At 54.7% G+C, this 26,500-nt stretch overlaps 1 protein-coding gene across 3 annotated transcripts in view; it reads left to right on the forward strand.

Annotated features, from left to right (window-relative positions):
• VWCE (von Willebrand factor C and EGF domains) overlaps positions 1-26,500 on the forward strand; it is a 30,892-nt gene that overhangs the window by 1,165 nt on the left and 3,227 nt on the right. Inside the window, exons 2-18 of one of the 3 annotated variants that reach the window (XR_016216545.1) lie at positions 2,080-2,174; positions 2,287-2,376; positions 2,711-2,839; positions 6,014-6,130; positions 8,170-8,286; positions 10,178-10,306; positions 11,374-11,816; positions 11,898-11,991; positions 12,848-12,930; positions 16,612-16,699; positions 18,722-18,807; positions 19,990-20,107; positions 20,404-20,469; positions 21,792-21,888; positions 23,688-23,770; positions 26,066-26,156; positions 26,240-26,322. Coding sequence is in view for 2 of the 3 variants with exons in the window: in XM_002721055.6 (XP_002721101.4) it covers positions 2,080-2,174; positions 2,287-2,376; positions 2,711-2,839; positions 6,014-6,130; positions 8,170-8,286; positions 10,178-10,306; positions 11,374-11,816; positions 11,898-11,991; positions 12,848-12,930; positions 16,612-16,699; positions 18,722-18,807; positions 19,990-20,107; positions 20,404-20,489; positions 21,792-21,888; positions 23,688-23,770; positions 26,066-26,156; positions 26,240-26,322 (2,029 nt within the window). In the remaining variant the exon portion in view is untranslated. Of the gene's footprint in view, positions 1-2,079; positions 2,175-2,286; positions 2,377-2,710; positions 2,840-6,013; positions 6,131-8,169; positions 8,287-10,177; positions 10,307-11,373; positions 11,817-11,897; positions 11,992-12,847; positions 12,931-16,611; positions 16,700-18,721; positions 18,808-19,989; positions 20,108-20,403; positions 20,490-21,791; positions 21,889-23,687; positions 23,771-26,065; positions 26,157-26,239; positions 26,323-26,500 lie in introns of all 3 variants that reach the window. The other 2 variants (XM_002721055.6, XM_089307949.1) reach the window with 2 other exon arrangements.

Raw genomic sequence — 26,500 nt, forward strand, 5'->3', positions numbered from 1 at the left:
GGGCTCTCTGGGGGCGCCTGGCCCCTGCCCGCCTGAGCGTGCAATGCCACCATTGCCGATTTGGTGGCACCGCCTGTCCCTTTTCCCAGCACCCACGGAGGAACAGGAGGTGCCGGCCCGCCCCCGCTGCGCTGCTGCCACAGTCACTCCAGCGGGGTGGGGTGGGTGGGGCAGGCCCCCACAAGGGCCCCCTTCTCCTGCGATGACTTCAGAGAGGACCAGGGCTGGAGACCCCAGGGACAGTTCTCCACTGACTTCCCTGCAGTTTTTGCTTGCCCTGCTATCCTGAGCGACCATATCCAGAGTCCCTGATGCCTTTTTTTTTTTTTTTTTTTTTTTTTTTTTTGACAGGCAGAGTGGACAGTGAGAGAGAGAGAGACAGAGAGAAAGGTCTTCCTTTGCCGTTGATTCACCCTCCTGATCCGATGGCAGGAGCCAGGAGCCAGGTGCTTTTCCTGGTCTCCCATGGGGTGCAGGGCCCAAGCACCTGGGCCATCCTCCACTGCACTCCCTGGCCACAGCAGAGGGCTGGCCTGGAAGAGGGGCAACCGGGACAGAATCCGGCGCCCCGACCGGGACTAGAACCCGGTGTGCCGGCGCCGCTAGGCGGAGGATTAGCCTTTTGAGCCGCGGAGCTGGCCGCCCTGATGCCTTTGAAACAGGGAACAGAGTGAATCTGTTTTGTCCCATGTGCCCAGCGTCTGGCACGTGCCAGGCACATCGTGGTGCTCGGTGAAGCGCCTGGCTGGCTGAATGAGGTTCCCATCAGCCTCTGAACCCCATTGAACCCGGTTGAGAAAGGCTTTCTTGTCCCTGTGCTGTTGGACCAGGTTTCCCAGTTCAGACGGCTGGATTCCAGCCCACTGGGGGAACGGGCTCTGAGCATCACCTCTGTCCCCTCCAGACCTGGAGCTGTGCTGCTCCTTGCCTGGGTTCCTCTCCCTTCCTCTTGTGTCATCAGCTGCCCACCTCAGGCGAGATGCTGGCCCTCCTGGACGCCTCCCTGACCCTCCTCAGGGCTTCTTAGCCCCTCCCATTGGGTAACTATGTCATTGTCACCTGTTTTTTTTTTTTTTTTTTTTTTTAAGATTTATTTATTTACTTTAAAGTCAGAATTACGGAGAGAGAGAAGGAAAGGCAGAGAGAGAGGTCTTCCATCTGCTGGTTCACTCCCCAGGTGGCCGCAACAGCTGGAGCTGTGCCGATCCGAAGCCAGGAGCCAGGAGCTTCTTCCAGGTCTCTCACGTGGGTGCAGGGGCCCAAACACTTGGGCCATCTTCCATTGCTTTCCCAGGCAATAGAAGAGAGCTGGATTGGAAGTGGAGCTGCCAGGATTTGAACCAGCCTCCATATGGGATGCTGGCACTGCAGGCGGTGGCTTTACCCGCTACGCCATGGCACCGGCCCCTGTTACCTGGTTCTTGTCCTGACATCTTGGCACACAGCTGGATACGGGTCTGGCTTCTTCCTGTTCTGGACTCCGTTTCTGGTTGCGCTGACCCTCTTGCTTCCAACTCACCACCTCCACCCAGAGAGATGTTACCTGTGCCAGTGCCCTGTGTATGCTGCCCCCCCCCCACTGTTGGCTTCCCTTCTCAACCTGTCCCTCAGCCACTGTCTGCTGCACCTGCTGTGTGCTAGGCCCTGCAAAAGTGCTGGGTTGGGCAAAGAAGAAGCCCTGGTCCTCGGGAGACAGCAAATCAGTCACTGGATGTCCCAGGAAGGAAATGCTATGGAGAGGAGTATAGCAGGTAGAAGGTGACAGGAGCTGAGACCGGAGGAGGGGAGGAGCAAGCCAAGCGTGCAAGTAAGAACCTCGATAGAGAGAGGGCTACAGGTGCCAAGGCCCTGAGGCAGCCATACCCGGGGCTCCTCGTCCCTTGCAGAGCCCTTCTTTTGCTCTGAGGCTACTCTCTCCTGATGGGGTGGTATCTGTAGGAGGCTGACACCTGTCCTGTCATACTTTTGTCTTTGTTCAGCTTCCAGGAGACCCTCGGCCATGCTCCTGCAAGTGTTTGTTGACTGACTTACAGACTAGCTGGGAGGCTTTCCTGTTCACCAATCCCTCCTCTCTTGCAGACGCCGACTGGGCCCACACGTCTGCCTCTCAGGGTTTGGGAGTGGCTGCTGCCCTGGCTGGGCACCCTCCATGGGCAGTGGGCATTGCACCCTGCGTAAGTGTCCATCCCTGAACATCCAGGCTTCTCCAGCAGCAGTGTGTGTTGCCTGGTTGGAGGGGTGGTGGGGTCTCCGGCCCCAGCCCCTCACCTTCCTTTCTCCTCCCAGCCCTCTGCTCCTTTGGCTGTGGGAGTGGTATCTGCATTGCTCCCAATGTCTGCTCCTGCCAGGATGGAGGGCACGGGGCCACCTGCCCAGGTAACTGGGGATGGGCAACAGCTGATGGGAATGTCCGAATTTACATTGTGGTTATGTGCCAGGCACTGGGCACTCGAGATATGTTCCTGCATATCATCTTCCAACAAAATGCCTACTAGGTAGGCATTTTCATGCCCATTTTATAGATGAGGAAACTGAGGCACAGAAATCATTGTCTTGCTTGGGGTCACACAGCAGGTAAGTGGTGGTACTGGATTTAAACTGAGGCCTGTTTGCCTCTAGAGCTGTCCCACTCCCCCAGCAGTAGTCAGAATCGGGCCTCGGGTGGCCAGTGCTGTGTAGTGTGTGCTCACCGTTGCGACACTTGTTTTAGAAGCCCATGGACCCTGTGGGGAGTATGGCTGTGACCTTACCTGTAACCATGGCGGCTGTCAGGAGGTGGCCCGCGTGTGCCCCGTGGGCTTCTTGATGACGGAGACAGCTGTTGGCATCAGATGTACAGGTGAGAGGCCTGGGAGCAGTGGGGGAGGGGAGGTCGGGAGTTGTGTCTCCTCCTGGTCCTGCAGGAACAAGAGCCAGGCCAAGCTGTGAGAGCAGGCAGGAGGACCTGCAAACAAACCAACTTATCCCCTCTGTTACTTCCCAGGGATCGATGGAGCAGGGCCTGGCTCAGTGCCGGGTTGCAAAGCAGGGTCATCTGGTGGCCCCTTGTTAGGGAGCTTTTGAATATGGGGAGACCTGGACAGGACAAGGACAAGGAGGGGCCCATGTAATGACTGCAGCCAGGGCAGTGTGAGGGGTCAGGGGCTGGAGGCCTGGAAGCAGACTGGGGGTTGGGTGACCGGGAGGGCTCTTTGGGAAAACTCAGTGATTGTTTTGTAAAAGTGTTATTTGTTTGTAGTTTTACAAAGTTCCTGTGGACAAAGTCCATTATCTTCCCCAGAGAGGTCGCCCTTGGGACCCATTTGTTGCCAGTCTTTCTGGAACTGCAAAAGCCTTTTTTTTTTTTAATTTTGAGCTTTAGCAGGGAAATGATTTTTTGCCTTTGAATAGAAGAGGAAAAGATAATTTGTTTTAGACCACTTGGAAAATGTGAGAGCAGAAAAGTGAGTTCCCACCTGGAGATCCTGTTACTAAGACGAAGATGCTTTTCCCTGCCCTGTTTCCTGGGGGTGTGTATTATGTTAGATGTTCATATGTGTGTGTGTTGCCAAATTGGATTTAGACCTTATCTGTAGTTCTTGTTCATTAGTTTCCCTGCTGCTGCTGCTGCTTTTTTTTTTTTTTTTTTTTTTTTTTTTTTTTTGACAGGCAGAGTTAGTGAGAGAGACAGAGAGAAAGGTCTTCCGTTTTCTGTTGGTTTACCCCCCAAGTGGCCGCTATGGCTGGCACATTGTGGCCAGCACCAGCACGCTGCGTTGATCCGAAGGCAGGAGCCAGACGCTTCCTCCTGGTCTCCCATGCGGGTGCAGGGCCCAAGGACCTGGGCCATCCTCCACTGCACTCCCTGGCCACAGCAGAGAGCTGGCCTGGAAGAGGAGCAACTGGGACAGGACTGGCGCCCCAACCGGGACTAGAACCTGGGGTGCCAGCACCGCAGGCGGAGGATTAGCCTAGTGAGCCGCAGCGCCGGCCTTTCCTGCTCCTTATGATATCACTAAGTACTCATTGCAACATAATTTTTATTTAGTATTTAACTTGAAAGGCAGAGAGAAGAGACAGGCACCTCCCATCCGCTGATTCATTCCTTACATGCCCAAAACAGCTGTGGCTTGGCCAAGGCGAAGCCAGGAGCCAGGAACTAAATCCAGGTCTCCCATGTAGGTGGTAGGGACCCAATTACCTGAGCCGTCACTTGCTACCTCCCAGCTACGTTTTAGCAGGAAGCTAGAATCAGGAGTGGAGCAGGGACTTGAACCCATGCGTTCCAGGATGGGATGTCGGCATTGCAAGCAATGTCTTTTTTTTTTTTTTTTGACAGGCAGAGTGGACAGTAAGAGAGAGAGACAGAGAGAAAGGTCTTCCTTTGCCGTTGGTTCACCCTCCAATGGCCGCCACGGCTGGCGCGCTGCTGCCGGCGCACCGCGCTGATCCGATGGCAGGAACCAGGTGCTTCTCCTGGTCTCCCATGGGTTGCAGGGCCCAAGCACTTGGGCCATCCTCCACTGCACTCCCTGGCCACAGCAGAGAGCTGGCCTGGAAGAGGGGCAACCGGGACAGAATCCGGCGCCCCGACCAGGACTAGAACCCGGTGTGCCGGCACTGCTAGGTGGAGGATTAGCCTAGTGAGCCGCGGCGCCGGCTGCAAGCAATGTCTTAACTACTGGGCCAAGCACGCTGGTCTTGATTTTTCACAGCTGTGTGTGTGATGGCTGCCATTGAGACACGCAGCTGTCTGTCATCCTTCATTAGGCCGTCTGCGGTGTCTCCTGCTGTAAACAGTGCTGTAATGGCGTCTCTGATGATTTCCCAGGAGAGCTGCAGGCTGAGGGTCTCCCCAGAGGAGGGGATGGTTGCTTGTTGCATTGTCCCTTCCCACAATGCCTTTCACCAGCAAGTGCTTTCTGCAAACTGGAGAGGAAACACCAAGAACAGTGTCCGAGCAAGCGTAGGACAGGGTGGCACTGGCCACAGCCACAGCCAGTGGGATGAGGTCAGCCAGGGTGGACTTCTTAGGGGCGGTGGGCATGTCCTGTTGGGCCTGCCCATGGGAAGAGCAAGTGGACACCAGGGGGAAGGCCGAGTAGAGGGTAAGTAGGGTGGAGGTGCCCCATGGGCAGGAGGCTGGGCAGTGGGAGACTCAGGTGCAGACTGGAGTGAGCTAAATGGATCTGTCAGTCCCCTGGGGCTGTCTTGGTTCTGGGACAGGGAAGGGACACCATGCAGCAGGGTTTCCTAGCCCTCTCACCTCTCCTTAAGCCAACCTTCCTTCCTAAAAGCACTGCTTGATCCAGTTACCTGTCCAGGCCAGAGCTGGCAGGGGACGTCTTCTGCCCCTAGCCTGGTCTTATCTGATCCACCCTCTCCAGCCCTGCTCTCGCTGCCTAGCCAGACAGCCTTGCTGTCATCCCCAAGCTGCCGAGAGCTCTTTAAGCCCTTCTCCTTGTGGGCGGCCCTCTTGCTGCTCCCGGGCTCTCACCCCATGGCTCCCTGACACTGCCCAGCCGTTGCCTGGGGGGGTATGGGTCACCCCACCACACACTGGCCTCCTAGGCTGTGTCCTGGCTCCCCTGCTAGCAGATTGTGAATGTCCATGACCATCAGCGAGTCAGCACTGCCTTGAGTCACCTGTGTCCTCTGTGGCCCCTGCTCCAGTCTGCTGCACACAGCCAGTGCTGTGGGGACATTTAAGTGATGGCCCTGTTGATAATATAGTCAGCCTTGCCCTCTGCCCTTTTGGGAGGCCCTGCAGGGTGGTCAGCAGGTGAGGCTATCCTCTCTCATCGCCTGATCTGCGTGGGTCAAGGAGGGGTCCCTAGTCCTTCTGCGCCTTCTGGGCTTGCGTTGTAGCTAGGTGACTTCCCTGGTGTCTACTGTTTCTTCCCGGGGTGTGGGTGAGGGATCCCTGCTGCTGGAGGCAGGCCCCAGTGGACAAGGGGCCTGAAGGGGGTCCTTTATTCTCCCTGAGTTCAGCGGTGCCTAGTGGGCCATACAGGGATGCTTTCTCTCTTCCTAGACATCAATGAATGTTTGAGCTCCGCTTGCGAGGGCCACTGCGTGAACACGGAGGGCGGGTTCGTGTGCGAGTGTGGGCCAGGCATGCAGCTGTCTGCCGACCGCCACAGCTGCCAAGGTGAGCGGGCAGAGAAGGGGCCTGGTGCCATGGGCTCCCCACACATCCTGCATTTAACCTGTTAGTCCCGTGTTACAGATGAGGAAACGGAGGCTTGCCCAAGGGCGTCTGTGAGTAAGAGGTGGAGCCAGAGTTTGAATCCCAGCCTGTCCGGCTGTGCTTCTTCTTAAGTGCCATTTAATTTTTTGAGAGGCAGAAAGAGAGAAAGGGGGGGAGCAAGAATGGGAGAATCAATCTCCCAGCCACTGGTTCATTCCCCAAATGCCTGCAACAACCAGGGCTGGGCCAGGAGCCAGGAACTCCATCTGGGTCTCCCATCTAAGTGTCAGGGACCCAAGTACTTGAGCCACCTGCTGCCTCCCATTAGTAGGAATCTGGAATCAGGAGTGGAGCCACAACACAAACCCAGGCATTCCTATGTGGGATGTGGGTATACCAGCTGGCCAAACACCTGCCGCCTGCCCTTGGAGTCTGTTCTTAGAAGGGCACTCATCCCTCCCTGGGGAAACCCAGCCTCATGACCTTAACTAACCTTAATCACCTCCCAAAGGCCCCACCTCCAAACACCATCATACTGTGGGTAGGGCTTCCACATGCCTGGTGTGGGGACACAGTTCAGGCCACAGCATCTAGTTATCAGTCTGGTGACTGCCTCTCCCTACTCATGTGCATACATGGGAGTGTATATGCCTTGACTGAGATACAATGTCACCGAAGAAGTTTCATGGCCCAGGCACTGGGCTAAGCACATTGCATGATTTTTCTTATTTCATCTTGGACTTAGCCTAGTGAAGTTCATTCTGTTTATCTCCATTTTATTGATAGCAATACTGAGGCTTAAAGAAATTAAATAACTTGCCCAAGATCATGTTACAGCCAGGATTTGAACCCAGTTGTTCTCTGCTTTTTTTTTTTTTTTTTTTTTTTAAATGTTTATTTTAAAAGCAGAGTTACAGAGAGGGAGAGACACAGGGAGAGAAATGTTCCATTTGCTGGTTCACTCCCCAAAAGGCCACAGTGGCCCAGACTGGGCAAGATGAAACCACGAGCCTGGAGCTTCATCCAAGTCTCCCATGTTAGTGGCAGGGACCCAAGCACTTGGGCCATCCTCTGCTGCTTTCCCAGGCACATTGCCAGGGAGCTGGATTGGAAGTGGAGCAGCCGGGTCTCGAACTGGTGCTTATGTGGGATGCTGGCATTGCAGGTGGTGTTGTGGCCCACTGGGCCACTATGCCTGCCCCTCTGTCCCCCCCGCCCCGCCCCTTCACCAATTGGTCTTGAAGGTCTTTCCACATCAGGGTAAGTAGATCTGCCTGTTCCTTTTAACTACTGCTGCCTGGCACTTTTATAGTACAGATATTCCATAGCTTATACTCTTTCCTTATTGCTGAACATGGAGATTATTTCAAATAATAACATGGAGAAGCTCTTACAGATGAGGCACTGGGCAAGTTGACCTTTGCGGTATGAGTAGGATTTTCCAGTCGGTCAAGAGGGAAGCCGTTTCAGGCAGACATGAGAACATGGACATACTGGAGGCCTGCAAAGGCTGCAGGAATTCATGCCAGAGTGAAGGTGAGGGGCAGGGCAGGTGATGGGAAAGGCAGCCCCAGGCTGTGTTTAAAGACGGTGAGCCTGGGTGCCTTATCCTAGGATGAGGCCCTTGGGGAGGTTTAAAGCAGGGTGTGGCCTGAGCGGAGGTGCCTGTGGTGAGAACACCCTGAAGGCTGTGTGGAGGAGGCTGGCGAGGGACACAGGCACAGATGGAGACGTGCAGCAGGCTGAGACTGTGCTCCCAGCCTGGAGATGAACAGGCTGGGGCTCTGGTGTGGCCCCTGAGAGGCAGCGCTCAGGGCACAGGAGTGCCAGTGAGGGCAGTCCAGGGCATCTTTCGGGGCTGATGGACTGGGTGTGGGAGGTAAGGCGGCCCCTCCACGGCTCTGGACGGGGTAGGAGCTGCCCCATCAGAGAGGAAGAAGAGCCCAGATTTCCAAGACTCCGTGGGGAAGCAAACCCGAGCCTGCCCATTTCCCTCGCAGACACTGACGAGTGCTTGAGGACGCCCTGCCAGCAGAGGTGCAGGAACAGCATCGGCAGCTACAGGTGCTCCTGCCGCCCTGGCTTCCACCTGCACGGCAACCGGCACTCCTGCGTGGGTAAGGCCACGGCCACCCTGGGCTCTGCACACTCAGGCTGCTGGCCAGCAAGATGGACAGGGTTTGCCCAGGGACCTGGAAGGTCAGCAGCTGGGCCTCCTGGCGCTGTGGAGCCTGCGGAGGCTTGAGCCTTTGCTCCCGGTCTGGCTGTCCCCAGGGTTGACCCGTCGTGGGTCTTGCTGGCCAGGAGCCACTTTCTTCCTGTTTGTTTGTCTTCCACTTCTCTCCCAGATACACCCCAGGGATTCCTCTCTGCTCATCTGTTTTCTTGGCTGCCTCTTTGGTAAATAAAGCACGTTATGTCTCGGTGTAGAAGGAGATCCCTGTTTGCTCAGCCCATTAGCAGAAATTTCCAGAAAGGGATTAGCATGTTTGGCTTGGTTTGGCTCGTGGGTGGAAGGTGGGGTCCCCAGGGCCTGAAAAGGGCCTTGTTCCAGTGGAGTTTGGTTTTTGTCCTCAAGCCTACCTCACCCAGGACAGGGAGTTTTTTTCCCATAATTTTTTAAAATATATTTCTTTTATTTCATATATACATTTTTTTTTTTAAAAAGATTTGTTTATTCACTTGAAAGAGAGTTACACAGAAAGAGGAGAGGCAGAGAGAGACAGAGAAAGGTCTTCCATTTGCTGGTTCACTCCCCAATTGGTTGCAACGGTCAGAGCTGGACTGATCTGAAGCCAGGAACCAGGAGCCAGGAGTCTCCTCCAGGTCTCCCACATGGGTGCATTGGCCCAAGGACTTGGGCCATCTTCCACTGCTTTCCCAGGCCACAGCAGAGAGCTGGATCGGAAGTGGAGCAGCCGGGACTCGAACCAGCACCCATATGGGATGTCAGCACTGCAGGCGGTGGCTTTACCAGCTATGCCACAGCGCTGGCCTCTCCCTTAATTTTTAATATTTATGTATTTGAAAGGCAGAGCCTCAGAGAGATAGAGATAGAAAGAGACAGAGAGAGACAATGCTTCCCTTCACTGATTCTCTCTCCAAATGCCTACAACAGCAGGGCCTGGGCCAGGCTGAAGCCAGGAGTCAGGAGCTCCATCCTGGTCTCCCACATGGGTGGCAGGGACCCTAGCACTTGGGCTGCCTCACAGGGTGCACATTTTCAGAGAGCTGGATCACAAATGGAATAGCCAGGACTCAAACCTGTGCTTGCATGTGGTGGCCTAACTACACCACAAGGCTGGCCCCACAATAAGTCTTTTTTTTTTTTTTTAATTTTTTTAAAGATTTATTTATCTGAAAGGCAGAGTCACAGAGAGGCAGAAGGAGAGAGAGAGAGAGAGAGAGAGAGAGAGAGAGAGAAAGAGAAAGGTGGGAGCTGGGCTGATCCAAAGCCAGGAGCCAGGAGCTTCTTCCAGGTCCCCCATGTGGGTGCAGGGGCCCAAGGACTTGGGCCATCCTCCGCTGCTTTCCTAGGCCATAGCAGAGAGAGCTGGATTGGAAGTGGAGCAACAGAGACTTGAACCAGCACCCATGTGGGATGCCAGCTCTGCAGGCGGCAATTTTACCTGCTGCGCCACAGCGCCGACCCCCGCACAGTTTTGAGACTCTTTTTTGGAAAGCAAAACAGGACAGTGGAAAGTTTGGAGATGAGATCCCCACAGGGGCTCCTCCCCACCAGCCAGCACCAAATCATTGTTGCATGGGGCTGGATGTCATGACACAACCATTACACATACCAGATGTGCCAGCCCTCCAAAGAGACCAGCACTAGGTTTCAGTCCTGCTTCCAGCTGTCTGTCACAGCTGGCAAGCTCAGGCAGGGATCAGCCCCATAAGAGCATGGCAGGGAGATCCCTGCCCCCAGGCTTTTGGGCTAAGGGCTGGGAGGCAGCAGGGCTCTGTGGCCCAGACAGGGCAGCTGTCCTCAGTGAAGCTCTTCCGCAGACATCAATGAGTGTCGGAGGCCACTGGAGAGGCGAGTTTGTCACCACTCGTGCCACAACACCGTGGGCAGCTTCGTGTGCACCTGCCGCCCCGGCTTCAGGCTGCAAGCTGACAGAGTGTCCTGTGAAGGTAGGTGCCAAGCCCCGCCCCTCAGGCATCTGGCCCCGCCCCTGCACCAGGCCCTGCCCTCCTAGTGCAGGGCTAGCTTCCTTCCTCACCCACTCTTTGTGCCCCTCCTGGCCTCTTCATCTGTTTTTTTTCGCAGCAGCCTTTCTTCCTCCTTTTCTACCTCTTCTTTACTCATTCTTCTTCCCTTTTCTTTCGCTGTTCTCCCAGCTCTTGAGTTCCCCCTAAATGAGCAGTAGAGGTGTGTGTGATACAGGATCCCCTACACCTGTGTCCTGAGGTGTCGATGGCTCTGTGCCTCCCCCAGGGCCCCGTGAACTGTGTGTCTGTTGCCTCGTGCCCTCAGTGGGTCGTGGAGCTCTTCCCACGTCAGCGCTGTGAGCACCCTGCCTTTTTCCCAACCTGGGTGCCTTTCCCGTCCACCTGCTTTCCTGCTGGCCCTCCTCGCCCCGGCTCGGCTTTCCCCCTGACTCTGAAGTTCTCTCTTTCCCTTGTCTCTCACTCCTGCTCTGTCTGCCTCTTTTTCTTCTCTCTTGGTTTTTCTAATTGTCTTTTCTGTCCCCAGACAATGGGTGTCCACAGCAGGACAGATGCCCTTTCCCGTTCCCAGGAGTGTGTGTGTGGCCTGTTGTCCTGGGGCTGGAGAGAAGCTCAGGCTAGTCCTTTGTCCCAACCCCTACAAGGAAGCCACAGCTGGCAGGGGAGCAAGGGAGCAGGGGACCGACTCCTCACCTGTTAGGACATGGAGTTGGTGGGGGGAGTGAATCCACAGGGGATGAGGTCTTGCCTGGCCCAGAGAAGCCTGGGAACTGTGGTCTCCTTTGTGTCCAGGGAGGAAGCAAAGCTGAAAGCAGCAGCATCAGCAGCCGTGTCCTTCTGCTTTCTCACCTCTTGGTCCTGTGAGCATCACCGCTGCTCCAGCTGTACGGGGCTGCACCTGCTGTGTGGGCGATGAAACACCAAGAACCATCCTGGGAGCAGTGATGGAGGAGGAGCCGAGTTCTGGCTCCCCTCAGCCGGGCCTCCTGCTCCTGCTGCCTCTCTGAAGGGACCCTGTGCTTCTGTTTCAGCTTTCCCGAAAGCCGTGCTGGCCCCGTCAGCAATTCTGCAGCCGAGGCAGCACCCCGCCAAGATGCTCCTACTGCTTCCGGAGGCGGGCCGGCCTGCCCTGCCTCCGGGACACAGCCCTCCTCCTGGGGCTCCAGGGTTCCCTGCCGGGAGCAGGACAACCCACCCACCATCTCCCACCCCTGCACTGCCCTCGTTCTCCCCTTCTGCCCCTCCGAGGCTGCTCCCTACCCCGACAGCCACCCCAGTGCCAACCACCTCCCTGCTGGGGACCATCAGACCTCCCTCTTTCCTCCAGGGGGAGGCAATGGGAACACCTTCTTCACCTAGGGGCCCCGAGGCCCCACCCCTGGCAACACGGCCCCCTCCTTGCTGGCATTTGGGGGCTGTGTATGAGTCAGGGAGCCACTGGACAGAGGCTGGGTGTTCCCAGTGCTGGTGCCAGGTGGGTGTGAGGGGTTCCTGGGACTGTCTTAGTCTAGCACGGGAGGCCTGGCAGTGGCTATAACTCCTGCTCTGCTTTCAGGATGGAAAAGTGACCTGTGGAAAGGTGAGGTGTGAAGCTGCTTGTTCCCACCCGATCCCCCCCAGAGATGGGGGCTGCTGCCCATTGTGCACAGGTGAGAGCTGGCCACTTCCCTCCCTAGCCCCCTGTAGCCAAAAGGCTTGTCACCTGGATGCTCATTTAAAAAAAAAATTTATTTATTTGAAAGGCAGGGAGATAGAGAGAGAGGTAGACAGAAACAGAGAGCCATCTTCCATCCATCGGTTTACTCCCCAAATGCCGATAACAACCAGGGCTAGGCAAGGCCAAAGTCAGGAGCCAGGACCTTCACTGGAGTCTCCCACATGGGAGGCAGAGACCCAGCTACTTGAGCCACCACCTGCTGCCTCCGAGGTGTGCATTAGCAGGCAGCTGTAATTGAAAGTGGAGTCAGGGCTTGAACCCGCTCTGTTATGGGGTGGGGATGTCCCAAGCAGTGTCTTACTCTCTTCACCAAAGGCCCAGCCCTCCTGTTTCTTCTTAGTGATAATTGTGCCCTTTTACCTAGTTCCCAGGTGAACCTGCATGTAAAGTCCAGGGTACTGTGTATCTGGGGTCGCAGACCCTTCCAGTTCCCTGTGGGGATCATGGTGGTCTTTCTGTCTTAGAGTGAAGGCAGCTGAGTCCCAGAGAAGTCAAGTGTCCGAGTGTCCAAGGCCACTCAGGTACCCTGAGCTGGCAGTTTTGGTTTTCAGGACTTCTGGCTGTATTTTCTGCCTTGAGGAAATGAGACGCTATGCTATCCATGAGACAGTCGTGGGTTTGTCACACCAGTGTCTCCTGGGCAGTTACGCACAGTTCAGGCACCTAAATCTGCCTCTACTGGGGCATCCAGAGCAGTGAGAGAGATGCCTCCACATACCTGGAAAAGCAGAGACCGCACATTTCCTCTTCTTCCTCTGATGCCTCCACCTGCTGTTTGTCTTTCCAAGGCTGCTTTCACAGTGGCGTCATCCGCGCTGAAGGGGACGTGTTCTCACCTCCCAATGAGAACTGCACTGTCTGTGTCTGCCTGGTGAGCGTTTGCAAACCCCCAAAGCCTTGTGGGTGCTTTCTTAACCTTTGGGGATTTCAGATGAAGGGGGCAAGACCATGTGTTAAAGGTGAGCTTGTCGAATGGAGGGGAAGGTTCTCAGGTTGTGGATTTTGGTCGGAATCTGCAGAATTTAAAAGACTGGGGGGAAATTGGACAAACCTGGTGGAGTTAGGGAAGTTGCTACTGAGCAGACAAGAGCCAACAGGCAAACAGGGTCCATTTGCGTTGCAAGGGGAATGGGTTCAACTCTTTGAGCTTCCCGTGGGGGATCTCTTAACTCCTAGAAGAATGTTTGCCAGTATGATTAAGTCATCTGCGTGTGGGTGGGAGAAGGCTCATCCCAGACTCAGCTTGTTAAGAGTGTTTTACTTTATAGCAATTCACTCCTCTAAGAATAGCTATTAAGCACCCACTGTGTGTCAGCCACTGCCAGATGCTGTCACATCATGTGAGTTTGAGAACCCACTGTGTGCTTGACACATGGCTGGTACTTTTCATCTATTTTCTTTCCTTTTTTTAAATTTGAAGACTTTTTAAAAAAAGATTTATTTATTTACTTGAAAGAGTTAACACAGAGAGAGAAGGAGAGGCAGAGAGAAAGAGGTCTTCCATCCGCTGGTTCACTCCTCAGTTGGTTGCAATGGCCGGAGCTGTGCTGATTCAAAGCCAGGAGCCAGGAGCTTCCCCCGGGTCTCCCACGTGGGTACAGGGGCCCAAGGACTTGTGCCATCTTCTATTGCTTTCCCAGGCCACAGCAGAGAGCTGGATTGGAAGTGGAGCAGCCAGGACTCCAACCGGTACCCATATGGGATGCTGGCGTCTTTACCTGCTACACCACAGCACTGGCCCCAACTTAAAGACTTCTAATTTTTTTTTTCTTTTTTATTTGAAGGACAGAGAGAGAGAGAGAGCGAGTGAGCACATGCAAGGGAGATCTTCCACCCACTGATTAACTCCCCAAATGGCTGCAATGTCCGAGATGGGGCCAGGCTGAAGCCAGGAGCCTAGAACTCCATTCAGGACTCCCCTGTGGGTGGACAAAGATTTGAACCATCTTCTGCTGCTTTCCCAGACATATTAGCAGGGAGTTGGATCAGAAGCAGAGCAGCTAGGACTCAAACCAGTACCCGTATGGGATGCTGCCCTTGTGGGAGCCACCAATCCCTGTGCCACACTGCCGGCCCCTTTTCCTCTGTTTCTTTACTCGAGGCTCCTGCGGTTGGGATCAGCTGTGCTGTCCCTGTTCTGCAGATGGAGAGACTGAGGCTGGGAAACTGACTTGGTGGTTCTGACCCCCCCACCCTCACAACTGCCACCGTCTGGCTGTCTTTAAAAGTGGCTCCCGTCCTGACATTGCTGGTGGAAGTTATGTTGTGAGATAAGGAGTTGTAGTCAGCTGTTGGCACCCTTTCTCAAGCTGTTCCTGTGGCCAAGGCCCTCGTGCCTTTTCATGTAATCCTTGGAGATGCCTGTTAGAGGCACCAGCTCCTGCGCAACTCACAGCTGGGAGACCAGGACTCAGAGCCTGCTTAGTGGAGGAGTGGATCCTGGAACTCAGGTCTGGCTGACTCCAAAGCCAGGGGCTTTTTGGCCTTAGTTCCAACGTTTAAAATGTATTTTAAAATTTCTACCTTTTATTTTATTTCTTTATTTAAAATTTTTTTTAAAGATTTATTTCTTTGAAAGTCAGAGTTACAGAGAAAGGGGGAAGAGACGAGAGAGAGAGAGAGAGAGAGAGAGAGAGAGAGAGATAGATCTTTGACCCACTGGTTCACTCCCCAGATAGCCACAACGGGCAGGAGAGAGAGATCTTTGATCTGCTGGTTCACTCCCCAGATGGCCACAATGGGCAGAGCTGGGCCAGGCTCTTCCAGGTATCCCATGTGGGTAGCAGGTTCCCAAATATTTGGGCCATATTCCCCTGCTTTTCCCAGGCCATCAGCAGGGAGCTGGATCTGAAGAGGAGCAGCTAGGAAACCAACCAGCTCCCATATGGGATGCTGACGTTGTAGGTGGCCTTTACCTGCTATGCCACAATGCTGGCCCCTAAAATTTTGTTTTTGTTAGAGAGATATTTTCCATCTACTGGTTCACTTGCTGAAGCCAGCAGCCAGGATCTTCATCTGTGTCTCTCACATGGGTGACAGGGACCCAAGTACTTGAGCCGTCACCTGCTGCCTCCCAGGGTGTGCATTAGCAGGAATCTGGAATCTGGAACAGCCAGTACTCAAACTCAGTCACTCCAGTATGGGATGTGGGCACCTCCAGTGATGTCTTAACTGCTGCAGCATGTGCCCGACCCTACATGTAATCCTTTAAGTAGTCGGCATGAGCCACTTGGCTCAACACTCAGATGCATAGGAAGATGCGTGAGAGTGTCCTTCCCTGCAGGGGTAGCCCTGGTTCTTTGCTTCTCAGCCTCTTTCCAGAGCTTTTGTGTGCTCGGCACATGTGCATAAGGAGAGAAGTGTGCTGTGCTCTCTGGTCTGCCCTTGCCTTTTCCTGAAACAATGTCTCTTGGAAGGCGGTTTTCTAAACCATCAGGGTGGGCATTTGGTTTAGTGGTTGAGGGGCTGCCTGGGACATCTGAATGCCTGGTTGGAGTCCTAACTCCTCTGCCCTTTTTTTTTTTTTTTTTTTTTTAAAGATTTATTTATTTATTTCAAAGAGTTACACAGAGAGAGAAGGAGTGGCAGAGAGAGAGAGAGAGAGAGAGGTCTTCCATCCGCTGGTTTACTCCCCAGTTGGCTGCAATGGCTGGAGCTGTGCCAATCCGAAGCCAGGAGCCGGAGCCTCTTCCAGTTTTCCCACTCAGGTCTAAGGGCCCCAGGACTTAGGCCATCTTCTACTGCTTAGCAGAGGGCTGGATTGGAAATGGAGCAGCTGGGACTTGAACCAGCACCCATATGGGATGCCAGCACTGCAGGTGGCGGCTTTACCTGCTACTCCACAGTGCCAGCCCCATCCTCTGCTTTCAGTATAGCTTGCTGCTAATGTAAATCCTGGGAGGCAGCAAATACTGGTCCCTGCCACTCATGCGGGAAACCTGAGTGGAGATCTGGGCTCCTGGCTTTAGCCTGGCCCAGCCCTGGATGTTGTGGGTATTTGGGCAGTGAACCAGAGTATGAAAGACCTCTCTCTCTTAAGGAAAATGAAAATCAATACATAAAAATTCAACCACACCACCATAAATACTGGTGGCAATTTTTGTTTGTTTGTTACTATAACCACATACCTGAGGCAAGTAAACTTTATAAAGAAAGGAGGTTTACTTAGCTCTTAGTTTTGGAGGCTGAAAGCTGAAACAGTGCGACGCAGACTCTGGTGAGGGCTCCCTGAGTTACATCATCTCATGGCTGTTGGCAGTGGCAGTGTCCGTCACCAGATAGGAAGCCATCCCGCCTCAGGGAAGGACCTCCTACTAGGCCCCAGCACCTCCCAGTTCGTGGGGGCCAAGCCTCCGACACACGAGCCTTTGGGGAGGACCCACTTAAGCCCTATCCAGACCGAGCAGCTGGGATTGCAGTGCCAAAAGGCCTCAGGTGCTTCTGCCGGGCAGCTTCTGCGTTGCAAAGGCGAGGTGTCCGATAGGGAAGGAGCTGCTTGGTGGGGCGCTCTCCTCCACCCCCACCCCACCGCCATCTTTTGCCCCCTCCTCAGGCTGGAAACGTGTCCTGCATCTCCCCCGAGTGTCCTCCAGGCCCCTGCCAGGCCCCCCCACAGTCGGATTGCTGTGCGTGTGTCCCAGGTGAGTGATGTTCTTGGGGCACTGGGTTTTGGTGTGCAGGGGAGGGTGTCTCCTGGGTCTGTGCTGGGGCAGGGTGAGGGAGAAGAGGGCAAGGAAGTGATGTGTGCTTCAGAAACATGGGTCTAGGGTGGCCCTGCGAGTGCTCGGTGCACGGTGGTGCGAATACTAGACGCTGCTCCTACCCCTGCCTGCTCCCACCCCAGGCAGCTCCCAGTCCAGGGAGGAGGTGGTCTTTTGTTGAAAACACTCTTCTCTTTCCTCAGCACCGTCATGGATGTCCCTTGCTCCCTCAGAGCCCCTTACTGTGTGGCGCACTTGCCAGCCCTTGATCCTGCTGAATCCTCCTCATGACGCCATGTGAGGGAGTACTACTCGCTGCTCCATTTCATAGATGAGAAAACTGAGGCACAGCAAGATCAAATCACTGCCCCAAGACACACACCCAGTTAGTAATCTTGCCCAGCATCACTCCCCAGTGACTAGTGGGGCTGGGATTTGAACCTAGGGCAGTTTGACCAAAGCTGGGTGGACTGGAGCTGTTGCTTAGAGGACTGCTTGGGACCAAGGCTCTCACTGAGTCCCTGAATCCTTGGGACCTCTGGTGGAGCCATCACGCCCAGATCTTTGTTGTGAGTGTCGTGACTCCCCCCCACCCCCCTACTTCTGTCTCTCAAAAATGTATTTACTTATTTGAAAGGCAGAGTTCCAGAGAGGGAGAGAGAGTCAGGGAGAGACAGAGAGGGAGATCTTCCATATGCTGTTCCATTCCCCAAATGGACGCAATGGCCAGGGCTGGGCCAGGCTGAAGCCAGGAACCTGGAATTCTATCCAGTCTCCTATGTGGGTGGCAGGGGCCCAAGGGCTTAGGCCATCTTCTGCTGCTTTCCCAAGTGCATTAGCAGGGAGCTGGATTTGAAGAGGAGCAGCTGGGATTTGAACTTGCACTCATGTGGGATTTCAATGTTGTAGGTGGTAGCTTAACCAGCTGTACCATGATGCCAGCCCTCTCTCCCTTGTTTTATTTTTATTTATTTATTTATTTATTTGACAGGCAGAGTGGACAGTGAGAGAGAGAGACAGAAAGGTCTTCCTTTTGCCGTTGGTTCACCCTCCAATGGCCGCCACAGCTGGCGTGCTGTGGCCGGCGCACCGCGCTGATCCGAAGGCAGGAGCCAGGTGCTTCTCCTGGTCTCCCATGCGGGTGCAGGGCCCAAGGACTTGGGCCATCCTCCACTGCACTCCCTGGCCACAGCAGAGAGCTTGCCTGGAAGAGGGGCAACCAGGACAGAATTCGGCACCCCGACCAGGACTAGAATCCAGGGTGCCGGCGCCGCTAGGTGGAGGATTAGCCTGTTGAGCCGCGGCGCCGGCCTCTCCCTTGTTTTAAAAAAAAATTGTTTGAAAGGCAGGCAGACACGGGGTTGGGGGGTGGAGAGAGAGAGAGAGAGAGAGAGAGAGAGAGAGAGAGAGAGAGATCTTACATCTGCTGATTCACTCCCCAAATGCCTGCAACAACAAGGTCTGGGCTAGACTGGAGCTAGGAGCCAGAAACTCCATCTGGGTCTCCCATGTGGTGGCAGGAACTCAAGCACTTGCACCATCATCTGCAGCTTCCTGGGTATATTAGCAGGCAACTATGTCGGAAGTGGAGCATCCAGGCCTTGAAGCAGGCACTCTGATGTGGGATACACCATCTGATGTGGTGGCTTAACCTGTGATGCCACAGTGCCATCCCCGGGCGGTCTCTTGATTCCTGTCTTTCTCTGGTTATTTAGGGCTTCCCCTGCCATCTTGGAAGACGTCATTTTGCTCATGACTCTTTCTCTATCAGTGTTTAGTTCTAAGTTGCTTTGCATCTGGGGTTTGGAGGTGGCGAGTGCTTTGGGTTCCTGGGCATGGAAGGTGCTGTACAGGGCTGTGGGTATGTGTGAGTTTCCTCAGGGCCCCTACCCTCCTGGTCTCCTTCTTCTTCACTGCTTCAGACCAGAGACCTGGAGCCACCTCTCTGTCTCTTCTCTGCAGGCAGATGCTACTTCCACGGCCAGTGGTACGCCGATGGGGCCATGTTCAGTGGGGGTGGTGACGAGTGTACCACCTGTGTCTGCCAGGTAGGGTGGCTGCAGCTCCTGACACCTGCTGACTTGGTGGGCGATGGGGAAAGGAATAGGGCCCAGGGTCCCCCCAGGCCTCCCTGTGGTCACCTTGCAGTCCATCCTTCAGCACTGCAGTTGACACAGCACCTGCTATGTGCAGGAACACAGCCAAACACGAGACAGGTCCAGACCCCTCTGTCCAGGAGCCAGGTCACAGGGCTCTGGATGCCTTTTTGGAGACTGGAATGCTAAGTGCAGAGCTGATGGATGACAGGGATGGGTTAGGTGAGGGGTGCATGGTAGAGGGCACTGCATGGACCAGGGGCAGGGGTCCGGAAGATGTCCATTCTGGCTGTAGGCAGGGCTCATGTCTTGGGCTGGCTCCCCTTGAAGCAGAAGCTGAGATGGGATTCTGTGCAGGTGATTGCCCAAGAGAGAGCTATTAGAATGAGGCAAGCAGGACAGGGCTGGGGAGGAAGCCATAGGGAGACGTGGGCATGGGGAGCCCTGGCGTGTGGATTGGGCGGAGGAGCTGGGCTCTTTTGTCCCAGCAGCCATCAGGCATAAATTAAATCCTCAGCAAGTTGGGGTGAGGTGACTGTCTGGGCATGTCTGGAGGATGACTGCTCCCGCCAAGGGCAGGGCTTAGGGGAAGGGGGCCTGTGTGTCCGGGGCAACAGCCTCTGCCTCTGCTCAGCTGTGATGGTGAGTTAGCTGGGCTTGGGGTTCTGGGTCTGGTGGAGCTACTTGAAGGGTTTTACATGGCGGAGCAATGTGATGGGGCTGGAGCTTGAGAAAGGTCTCTGGCTACAGCCAGCCCAAGACATGAGCCCTGCCTACAGCCAGAATGGACATCGTCCGGACCCCTGCCCCTGGTCCATGCAGTGCCCTCTACCAGAGTGGAGGGCAGCAGCTGGGAGCCTGGCTGGGAGCAGCTGCAGGAGCGGGGGTCAGGCACGGTAGAGACCCAGGGAGGGCAGGGTGGGAGGGCTCCAGACAAACACCCGACACAGCCCAGGACTTCCTCCCAGCCCCACAGGAAGACCCAGCCTTTGCTCTGCCTCCTGCTGCTGGAGATGTGTCACTTTTATTTGAGGGGGACAAAGGGGTGGGGCAGCCAGCAGCCTCCACTGCAGCCCTCAGGTGGCCCAGGGGTGGGAGCTGCCCTCATTGGCCTTGTCCCTGGCTCTCTTCCAGAATGGGGAGGTGGAATGTTCCTTCAGGCCATGTCCAGACCTGGCCTGTCCCCGAGAGGAATGGTGGCTGGGCCCTGGACAGTGCTGCTTCACCTGCCGGGAGCCCACGCCCATCACAGGTGAGGTCTTGTGTGCTAGCGTGCGTGTTGTATTTGTGTGTGTTCAGCGTGTGCATCTGTGCGTTTGTGGTTCTCTGTATGTGTGTTTGTGTGAGCATATGTGTAAGTGGGTATGTGCTGGATCTGTGTGTGACTGTTTGGGTGAGTGTGTCTGTGGGAGTGCGTGTGTTTGTGTTTCTGTGTGAATGGTGTGTCTGTCTATGAGTGAGTGAGGACATCCGTGGTGGGGTGACACTGCAGGTCTGGCGTGTGCACTCCTGCCCACTCTCTTTACCTCCTCGCTGTCCCCTGACCAGGCTGCTCTCTCGATGACAACGGGGTTGAGTTTCCGATTGGACAGATCTGGTCGCCTGGTGACCCCTGTGAGTTATGCATCTGCCAGGTGAATGACAACCTCACCTTCAGCTGCTTTACCCGGCTGCCCCCCTGCCTGCTCCCAAGGATGACGCCCCCGGACCACCTCAGATGTGCCTCAGTCTCCCCTGCCCGTGCTGTCAAGTTCCACTTGTACAGAAAGTGTGGGGCCCCAGTTCATCCTGTCCTTGGCAGGTGGCTCAGGGTAGTGGAGCTTGGCAGTCTGACTTCAGGACCGGGTGCAGTGCCCTGTGCTGCAGCCCGGAGCTGCTGGCCTAAGGAGTTAGAATGAAGAATCTCTGTAGAAGGGTTTCCTAGGGCCTGGACGGCTGCAGGGGCTGGGGCGGCCTGAGACTCAGCTGTTCAGGCTGTTTCTGTGGAATGATGGTGAAGCCCCTGAGCTCGTGGCCACAGGTGCAGGAGAAGGTGCCCGAGGTTTGTGTGAGACTGACCAAAATGCCAGCCCGGCTGCTCAGCGGGAGGCTCGCTGGTTTTAGCTGGTTATTTAAGCATGTGCAGGTCTTCCTGTCTGCTTCAAAACAGCTTTGAGTCCCCCAGAGTTTTATTTCTCCAAATAAAAGCTGCGGGACAGTGGTGTGGCCAGCATCACCTGTGAGCCCCTGTTAGACACTTGCTGAGGCCCTGCCCACTGCCTCTGGACCCAGATTTGCCTTTTAACCCCTGGGAGGTTTGTGTGTGTTTTGTGTGCACGTGACAGAGGCCGGGTGAGAGGCAGGGCCTTTGATGTTCTGTTTGTTAAAAAGCCTCAGGCCCTTACCAGCTTGGATGCTTTTCCTTGGAGTGGGAATTAGGAGGCGGGGCCCTCCTGCGCTGTTTTCTCCTTTATGATTGAGTTCAGAGGCACTCACATTACAAGAACATCATACCACAGAATTGGAAACATTCGGATTCTTAAAAAAAAAAAAAGAAACAAAACCTTGTATGGCACTTTGGTCCTCTGAAATAGACATTTCTGGTGGAACAGTCATCCATAAAAGTAGCATTTTATTGCACTCCATAGGTGTGGGGTGAGCCAGGGGTTCCAGGGGAAAGCTGAGAGGAGAAATTGGATGGTGCAGGCTTTGGCTACTGCAGAGGGACAGGAAGCCGAGGAGACCAAGCCCAGCTCTGACCTTCCTGCCCCTTAGACAGTGAGACCTTTCTGGAAGAAGCATGTCTCCTGCCCCAGGGAGCCAGCCCCTCCTCTGTGAGAGCAACCTGCCTCCTCCCAGCGGCACCCGGCTCTCTTCTGGGGCATGGGAAGAGTGGGGAGGCAGGAGGTGGGGACGGGTGCCACAGGTGGGGTTTCGTGAAGTTCCCCTTCCTTCAGGCAGACGGTTCGGTGAACTGCAAGAGGACAGACTGCGTGGATTCCTGCCCTCACCCGATCCGGATCCCTGGACAGTGCTGTCCAGACTGCTCGGCAGGTGATTCTGGGCCCAGCCTTCTGCCCCCCAGACAGAATTCTCAGGGGATCTGAGCATCCAGGCTCACTCTGCATCAGGCTCCTTTGTGTTAGTCCTTGAGCAAGCATCATCTCGTGCCATCCTTACAACCACCCCCTGTTACAGATGAGGAAACTGAGGCTCAGAGAGGTAAGGTTTACCCCAGGCAGGGCCAGTCTGGGCACTGGGGGCCTAAATGAGGTGATGTGGGAAAAACACCAGCGGAACAGTTAGCAGGCAGAGGAGATAAAAATGATATTTTTTCACCAACAGTAATTTTTTTAAAAAGATTAATTTTATTTATTTATTTTTTATTTTATTTTATTTTTTTGACAGGCAGCGTGGACAGTGAGAGAGACAGAGAGAAAGGTCTTCCTTTACCATTGGTTCACCCTCCAATGGCCGCCGCGGCCTGCGGCCTGCGTGCTGCGGCCGGCGCGCTGTGGCCGGCACGCTGCGGCCGGCGCACCGCGCGGATCTGATGGCAGGAGCCAGGTGCTTCTCCTGGTCTCCCATGGGATGCAGGGCCCAAGGACTTGGGCCATCCTCCACTGCACTCCCTGGCCACAGCAGAGAGCTGGCCTGGAAGAGGGGCAACCGGGACAGAATCCGGCGCCCCAACCGGGACTAGAACCCGGTGTGCAGGCGCCGCAAGGTGGAGGATTAGCCTAGTGAGCCGCGACTCTGGCAAAAGATTAATTTTTTTAATTGAAAGGCAGAGTTACAAAGAGGCAAAGGCAGAGAGAGAGAGAGAGAGAGAGAGAAAGAGAGGACTTCCATCCGTTGGTTCACTCACCAGATGGCTGCAATGGCCAGAGCTGTGCTGATCTGAAACCAGGAGCCAGGAGCTTCTTCCCAGTCTCCCACATGGATGCAGGGGCTCAAGCACTTGGACCATCTTCTACTACTTTCCCAGGTTGTAGCAGAGAGCTGGATTGGAAGAAGAGCAGCGGGGACTCAAACCAGTGCCCATATGGGATGCTGCCGCTGCCACAGGCGGAGGCTTAGCCCTCTACACCCCAGCGCCAGCCCCACGTGTAACATTTAACAGATGCTCTGGGGGCCGCTGCCCTGGCACAGTGGGTTAAAGCCCTGGCCCGAAGTGCTGGCGTTTCATATGGACGCCAGTGCCGCTCTGAGCAGCCCAAGTCCTTGGGCCCTTGCACCCACATGGGAGACCCAGAAGAAGCTCCTGGCTCCTGATTTCGGATCGGCTCAGCTCCGGCCTGTTGCGGCCATTTAGGGAGTGAACCAGTGGAAGGAAGACCTCTGTCTCTGTCTCTACCTCTCTCTGTAATTCTTTCAAATAAATAAAAGAATAATAATTTTTTTTTTAAAGATGCTTATTGTTTATATTGTGTTTTCACACTTCCCAGTGTGTGATAGATGCCAGCAAATGGACCTCATTTGGGTCAGGCCTCTGGGGGCATCGGGAGTCAGAGAGGGGGTGGTGTGGGCCATGTTCTAGGTGGTTCAGCTTTGAGGTTTGGCCGAGTCGGGAGGAGCAGAGACCTTGCATCTCTGGCCCATGCACTTGCATCTGTCAGTCCCTTCACCAGGACACCGCAGGCCATGGCACTGTGCTGGGTCTGCTGAAGCCAGTGCAAACCAAGTTAACACCATTTCATAGGAATGTCATTTCCCTGCTCCCTCAGGTGACTGCCTAGGGGACGTGCAGGGCTGACCCTTGCTTTCCAGATAAGCCTCTGACCTTTGCCCTGCCAGCAGCCTGGTCACCAGCCAGCCCCTGGCTGGTGGTCACCACGTGCTGTGTTTGGTAGGCTGCACCTACACAGGCAGAATCTTCTACAACAACGAGACCTTCCCGTCAGTGCTGGACCCGTGTCTGAGCTGCATCTGCCTGGTAAGAACTGCCCAGACTTGACCCCTGTCTCCAGACAGGCCTCAGACCCCTGGACCCCCGAGACAAAAGCCAGGGGCCTCCCAGCAAAAGGTCATGGCTGGCTCAGGGTGAAAGCCCCCTACCTGCCCGGTGGGACTCTGGAGTCAGGACCAGAGACTTTCTTGTCCCGGATACCAGTGTCCTGTGCTTCTGGGTTACCACGGAGAGTCTTGGGGTCGGTTCCTTGCAGGAGAACACGGGGTCCAGGGATTCTGAGAGTAGAGGTGGGGCATGCCTTCCAGAATCTACTGGACAGACTCCCATTGTCGAGCTCTTGCTGTGTGCCAGTCCCTGTGCTAAGCCCTTGATAAAGCATGGCCTCAGTTATCCATCAGAGAATTCTGTGGCATGGGTGCCGCCATCACCATGTTCTGCTAGATGACAAAACTCAGGCACAGGAAGACACAATCATTGGCTCAAGATCCCATACCAGTTCATCAAACTGCCAAGGATTGAATCCGAGTATTCTGACAACAGCATGTACAAGGACACTTCAAAAAGTTCTTAAGGGGCCTGGTGTTTGGTGTAGTGGCTCAGAGACCTCTTGGGATGCCTGTGTCCCATATTGGAGTACTAGTGTTGAGTACTGGCTCTGGTTCTGACTGCAGCTCCTTCCTAATGCACACCCTGGGAGGCAGCAGATGATGGCTCAAGTAACTTGGGTCCCTGCCACCCACATGGGAGACCTGGATTGATCTCTGGGCTCCTGTGTTTGGATCTGGTTCAGCCCTGGCTTTTGCAGGCAACTGGGGAATAAACCAATGATTGGAAGATCTTTCTCTGTCTATTTCTGTCTGCATTTCAAATAAAAATGCAAATAAAAAATTTAAAAAAATATTTATTTATTTATTTGACAGAGTTACAGACAGAAAGAGGGAGAGACAGAGAGAGAGGTCTTCCATCTGCTGGCTCACTCCCCAAATGGCCACAATGGCTAGGGCTGGGCCAGGCCCAAGCCAGAAGCCAAAAACTCCATCTGGGTCTCCCACGTGGCTACAGGGGCCCAAGCACTTGGACCATCTTCCACTGCTTTCCCAGGTCATTATCAGGGAGCTGGATCAGAATTGGAGCAGCTAGGACTCTAACTGGCTCCTATATAGGATGCCAGGCACAAGGCAGATGCTTAGTCTACAACGTCACAGCACTGGCCCCTAAAAAAATATTTTGAAATTCATAAAAAAAGGAATAAAAATTTTGTGCAAAATTTTTGAAATCTATGCAAACATGGGATCTTTAAAATGTTGTGGAAGATGCATATTATGCGAAAGCATCAATTTCAAAACTTTTTTGCACCAAACATTTTTATTCCATGTTCCATGAACTTTTTAAAAAAAATATTCATTTATTTGAAAGGCAGGGTTACAGAGAGGCAGAAGCAGAGAGACAGTTCTTCCATCTGCTGGTTCACTCCCCAAATGGCCCCAACAGCCAGAGCTGGGCCCATCTGAAGCCAGGAGCCAGGAGCGTCTTCCGGGTCTCCCACATGGGTGCAGGGGCCCAAGGGCTTGAGCCATCTTCCACTGCTTTCCCAGGCCATAGCAGAGAGCTGGATACGAAGTGGAACAGCCGGTACTGGAACCAGCACCCATAGGGATGTCAGCACTACAGGTGGTGGCTTTACCCACTATGCCACAGCCTCGGCCTCTTCATGAACTTTTTGAAGTTTCCATACACATTTCTGACCCCTAAGCCAGACTGCCTCTTTGTGTGAAAACCCGTGGTAGGCAATAGTGTGGTTTAAGATCAGAAAAATGAAACGCGATCCTTCTTCCCTGCTGAGCTGACAATGGTCCTGTGGGTGCCGCAAGTCTCTGGGGTGTTAGCCTCAGCTGTGAATGCGCAGGGAAAGGTACAAGGTCCACACATTGAGAAACTCGGGGCAGTCGTGCGTGTGGCCTCTGAGGCACCCACTGCAGAGTCCCTGTTGGTTCACAGCTGCGTCCTTTGTGGAGCGTTGCTTCTGGGCTCTTCTTTCTCCTGGGTGTTTGGTGCTCACCTTCCTGGGTGGTTCATGCATTGGTTCCGTAGACACCTGCTGACAGGGGCCTAACAGAGAAGGCCAGGCCCCGCTGTTGTGGGATGTGCGTGTGCCTGTGGGAAGATGGCCACCACTGAGTAATGCCCTCCACCCTGCATGCTGTTTCCCGTGATGTTGGCTGTTCTGATGGGCACCCAGGGGCTGCATGGCCTGTGCCTCCCCCGAGTATCCTTCAGCTGCCCTGAACACGGGCCTTGTGCATTTTCTGTGTCCTGCAGCTGGGCTCAGTGGCCTGTTCGCCAATGGACTGCCCCATCACCTGTACCTACCCTTTCCACCCTGACGGGGAGTGCTGCCCAGTATGCTGGGGTGAGTGAGACCAGCTGCCCCCTGTCCAAGGCTCCCCGGTCGGCCTTGGCTCTCACAGGCTCCCGTGTCCTGTGCCTCTGCAGACTGCAACTATGAGGGCAGGAAGGTGATGAACGGCCAGGTATTCACCTTGGATGATGAGCCTTGTACCCGGTGCACGTGCCAGGTGAGCTGGGCCTGGGAACCTGGGGCTGCGTGGCCAGGGGTCTGCTTCCTGCTAACCACCAGGCCCCTCATCAACAGGCCGTCCTCCCCTGCTGACCTGCACCTCAATGCCTTTGGTTTTGACTGTCTCTCGTTGGTGAAGGTGCAGCCAGATCTGTAGTTTTTATAAGATGGCCCAA

This window comes from Oryctolagus cuniculus, chromosome 1, assembly GCF_051225735.1.
Source record: "Oryctolagus cuniculus isolate XC-2025 breed Fujian yellow rabbit chromosome 1, ASM5122573v1, whole genome shotgun sequence".
NCBI lineage: Eukaryota > Metazoa > Chordata > Mammalia > Lagomorpha > Leporidae > Oryctolagus > Oryctolagus cuniculus.